The sequence below is a fragment of the Leucopleurus acutus genome (genome assembly GCF_964270905.1).
Source record: "Leucopleurus acutus genome assembly, chromosome: X".
NCBI classification, from domain to species: Eukaryota; Metazoa; Chordata; class Mammalia; order Artiodactyla; family Delphinidae; genus Leucopleurus; species Leucopleurus acutus.
This window is the reverse complement of record NC_139148.1, coordinates 129,877,527-129,882,303: the sequence shown is the minus strand read 5'-3', so window position 1 is coordinate 129,882,303 and position 4,777 is coordinate 129,877,527. Positions and strand designations below refer to the sequence as shown.

Genomic DNA, 4,777 nt, shown 5'->3' with positions numbered 1-4,777 from the left:
TCTGCCGAGGCTCTTCCACCAAGGGAATTGGCTCTGTTCGGTGCTGGCTCAGCCAGTCGGCGCTCGCGGCGTGATCCTGCCCAATGAGGCCAGGCCGCTAGCGCACAGCCCCCGGCCCTGCGCCGGGAGTTCTTCAGATTAGCCCCACCCACTCCAGCCCTGTGCCAATGGGGAGCGGCAGCGAGCGGTCCGCCAATGGGGAGCGACGCCGCGCGCGCGGGGCGGTGGGAACGGAGTCGAGTCACTGTGTACGTCGGTTGCCGTAACAACGGGAAGTGGAGTCCATCCGCGATGGTGAGTGCGTGCCGCCGTCTGGAACCCCGCGTCCAGAGGCTGAGCCCTTCCCAGGCCTTGGCAAGGCCCCGCCGCCTCTCCTGCGCGGTTCTCGGCCTTGGCGCACTCCTTCTTCCTCTGAGAGCTTTCCCGGAAGGGTAGGGTAGAGATGCCGGCTGCCCTGCTGGGCCTGTGCTTCGTCGCTGTCTCCCCTTCAGCCACAGCCGCCCCCTACCCGCCCCTCGGGTTCCCCTGGCCTTCTCCAGCCCCTTCGGTCACCGTCCCTGGGCAAAAAAGACTCGGGTTCCCCCCAGGCCCCGACCCCTCTCTGACTCTGGCCTTCTGGCCGCCTCTACCAAAGTTTCCACACAGAGCTGGGGGGCAGTTTATTATGTTTGATGATTAATGCATTTAAAATGTTAAATATAGGGACTTAGGGAAACGCTTTGAGCTTCTTGGAGAAGACTCAGAGGTACCAAGGGGATTGAATTTTATTATTCGATATTGACAGAACATATATCTTACCTTAGTAATATTTGGCCTAAATCTAGAAGTAATCAGAAAATCGGAGAACTTAGAGTGAAGCGGAGTAGCGTTCTAAGGACGTTTTTATAATTAGGATCCCCAGATTCAGGGAGAACTGGTTATCTGTACAGTTCTCCCCAGTCAGCTCCTTGGCTAGCTCTCTTTTGGGATGATTTTTCAATAAGAGACGTCCAAAAGAACAAGGCATTTCCTTGCTTCTACAAACAATAGTTTGTTAAGCAAAGTTTTGGAATTCGTTGGTATAAGCTATCTTAAAATACGTGTGGTTGTAACTATTTTATGTAAAATGTGGACTCTTACTTAATATTGTGCTTCTGTGTTTGCAAAACATATAAAGGCCTCTAACTTTAAGAAGGCAAACATGGCATCAACTGCCCAGCGAAAAAGGATGAGTCCTAAACCGGAGCTTACTGAAGAGCAGAAACAGGAAATTCGAGAAGCCTTTGATCTCTTTGATGCTGACGGAACTGGGACAATTGATGTTAAGGAACTTAAGGCAAGCCCTATACATTCCTGCTCTGCCGACTTATCTTTTCTCTGCCTCTTTGTCTTCTGTGCTGTGTTTTCCTGTCTTTACTTACCTCGAGAATTATTAAATAAAATTGAGCGCACATATCAATTTGCTTAATGTTATAGTGTTTCTTAGTCATTTTAACAGGATTGTGGCAGATGCTGGCTTAACACCCTCAGCACTGTCATTGTTTCACGCCTGGGCTTAGATGTGCCTATTGAGATGATCCTCTTTTTGTTGTAGGTGGCAATGAGGGCACTGGGCTTTGAACCCAAGAAAGAAGAGATCAAGAAAATGATAAGTGAAATTGATAAGGAAGGGACAGGAAAAATGAACTTTAGCGACTTTTTGACTGTGATGACTCAGAAAATGGTAAGTTAGCTAAGATGATCAGCATATTTTCCACCAATAATGGTGGACAAATTTGAATCTCGATATGGAAATGTCTTCACTGAAGAAAAGTTAACACAAACTGGAGAGTTCAGATAAAGGAGAGTATTTGTGACTGAGAATTACGATGTTTAGGTTCTACTTGGCTTTCTTCAAGGCCACAGAGTCACAGGGAAAGTCATTTTACCCTCTGAAAGGAAGTAAGTCTTCCTGCTATCATGTTTTTTGCTATTACCTTTCTCCAACCGGTATGTCAGTGTGATACCCACAAGCAGTAAAACTTTTCATTAACACCAACAATATTACAGTGTCTCGCATTTTGACAAGACAAAGTCCATGTATTTAAAGTTTGAAATTCTTTTCTCTCCTATTTGTCAGTTATTCTGGGCAGCCTCAGCCTGAGGCTGTGTTTTTATCACACTGAGGATTTGGTCTTTCACCACTTCCAAGGTTGAATTCACCCATTTTCTAGTCTCTTGGGTGTCACCCTTTTAAAGGGTCCAAATGGTCCAGAGAGACTCTAAGATGACACCTCACCAGTCTACCTCAGTCCCCTGAGTGTCCCACCCAGGAAAGATGTTCACATTGGTCCATTTCTCTTTCGTTGACCTCCTGGCTCCTCCTTAATGTGGCTCAGCTATGTTCTATTGGCCTGCGGAAAAGTAACTCCATCAGTGTTTCAAGTGTGCTTCCCAGGGCACAGGCCTGTTCCTACTCTAATAATCCTGTTGCTTTGAAATGATCTAATCACACCTATATTTTTCTTCAGAGACTAGTTTAAGAGTTCAGGAAGTTTAACATTCTGTAAAAACCTAGTAAAGCTGTCCCACATTCAAGGTTGGTTCCCAGATTGGTCTTATTAAAGGCTCACTATCTTTAGCTACCTTTCAGGAATATTTGGACTTGGAGCTCTTGGAGATCTTACTCTTTTCCTCTGTTAGAGTACTTGGGATCCCAGTAACGCTTTGTGATCTCGTAACAAGTGAAATAGTCTTCTCTTTCCTCCCTCCCCCTCCCCCCTCACCAAGATTCTCCCTCCTCCACCAGCTTAAGCTAAATTTAACTCCACCGTCTGCTTGTATATCTTAAAAACAAATCTACTTTCTCTTTGGTTTATACAGAAAGTGTTTTAAATACAATCCTTTATATTTCCTTTTTAGCCTCTGGGTTTCTAATAATTTCATCATTTGTCCCCTTTTTCTACCCTGGTTGATGTGTGATCTTCTGTGATCTAGCCCCTGTGGTCATGAAGGCTGTTACCAAGATGTCTGTGCAGGGCAGGGGGGATGGGCGGTGGTGGGGCTGCAGGAGGCAAGTAAGTATGAATCATGAATGTCTCTGTATTCATGTGTTTTATGTTCTACTTGTTAAGTCTGAGAAAGATACCAAAGAAGAAATCCTGAAAGCTTTCAAGCTCTTCGATGATGATGAAACTGGGAAGATATCGTTCAAAAATCTAAAACGTGTGGCCAAGGAGTTGGGTGAAAACCTCACCGATGAGGAACTGCAGGTTTGTGATGCATCAGCCTGGAGCCCTGTGTGACTTTTCTGACTTACATTTGCTCTGGTTACATATGAAGGAAAACTAGTGTTCTCTCGTCGCTCTGTTGACCACTTAATTTCTCTTTTGATAGTGTGACAAACCTATGGACGCTGCTCCCAGAAAAATACACACGTGAACAATTTTACTTACTATTTTAGGTTTTAGGAATCTCCCTAGTCAACATGATCGTTGAGCTTCCTTCTAGGTGATACACATGTGGCAAAGTACGGCTTGGTTTTCAAATGACTTTTCAGGAACCAAGCCATTATAAAAAGCAGCACATTTGCATCAGGTGGACCACAATTGTCTATTCATGTAGCATTTTAAAAGCCTATTACTTAGTCACATTTTCGTTTCATTTATGAATTAATCTAACCGGAATCTTTTCTGTGCTGAAGGAAATGATTGATGAGGCCGATAGAGATGGAGATGGAGAAGTCAATGAGCACGAGTTCCTGCGCATCATGAAGAAGACCAGTCTTTATTAAGATCAGTGTCATCTGTTATAACGCGAGCACGTAGAACTCGATTTCGTGCCTGCTGTTGTCTGAAGCCTGGTTTTTGAGAACGTAAATTATTTTTCCCCCACTGACCTCTCTGTATGACTTTAGTAATAACTCTGAATCTATTTTCCACTTTTGAAAGTGTTCTTTGAAACTGAGGTTCTTTGCAAGGTGACCTACTGACTGCTTTAATTCCCCAGGGCAGCACGAGAGCACGTTAGAGTGGAGAAGAGGGTCTTTGAGCTTTTGCACACCTGCTGTTCTGCCTTGTGTCGCTTAACTCTTGTCCCGCATTCCCACATTTATGCCACCGCAGAGCAACTTCTTCACAGGCACACGTTGTACTTGTGTCACCACAAGCAGGGGGCATCTCTTCAATGGTTCCAATTTTAATTGGCACCTGAGTGCAGCTTTCTCTCTCTCTCTTTTTTTTTGCGGTACGCGGGCCTCTCATTGTTGTGGCCTCTCCCGTTGCGGAGCACGGGCTCCGGACGCGCAGGCTCAGCGGCCATGGCTCACGGGCCCAGCCGCTCCGCGGCATGTGGGATCTTCCCGGACCGGGGCACGAACCCGTGTCCCCTGCATCGGCAGGCGGACTCTCAACCACTGCGCCACCAGGGAAGCCTGCAGCTTTCTCTTTTATAAAACCCAGTGAACTCTCTTACTTGCATTTGGATGTGTGTGTGTGTGTGTGTGTGTGTGCGCACGCACGCTATTTGTTTTGTCTTCAAATAAAACCTTTCTTATTTTGAGCTCTTGTTCTCTAAGGATGACTTCTTTAGCCTTGACTATGCGTTCAGCTTCTAAACCATTTCATTGAACGTAGCCTGGTAGATCCCAAACTCCTTGCCAGCCCGTGAACAGAAAACAAAATGATCCTTTACTATGGATGCGAATTGCTTTTTGCCCTGGGAACCCATCAGTTTCTAAAATTAGTTGACTGTTTTGCATAAGCCTAAATGATGCCCAAAAAAATAGTTTTGGCAAAGTGTACAGCTGGAAAAGAGTCTT

The 4,777-nt window shown here is 45.5% G+C and overlaps 1 protein-coding gene across 1 annotated transcript; it reads left to right on the top strand.

Moving 5' to 3' along the window:
- Positions 1–195: 195 nt before the first annotated feature.
- On the top strand, positions 196–4,498 carry CETN2 (centrin 2; the record flags this gene model as incomplete). The annotated part of the gene is made up of 5 exons (XM_082864880.1): positions 196–294; positions 1,157–1,315; positions 1,574–1,702; positions 3,093–3,230; positions 3,662–4,498. 5 exons carry the CDS (start codon positions 196–198, stop codon positions 3,749–3,751), a joined length of 615 nt encoding a protein of 204 aa, XP_082721006.1. The 3' UTR covers positions 3,752–4,498.
- Between the last annotated feature and the right edge of the window lie 279 nt (positions 4,499–4,777).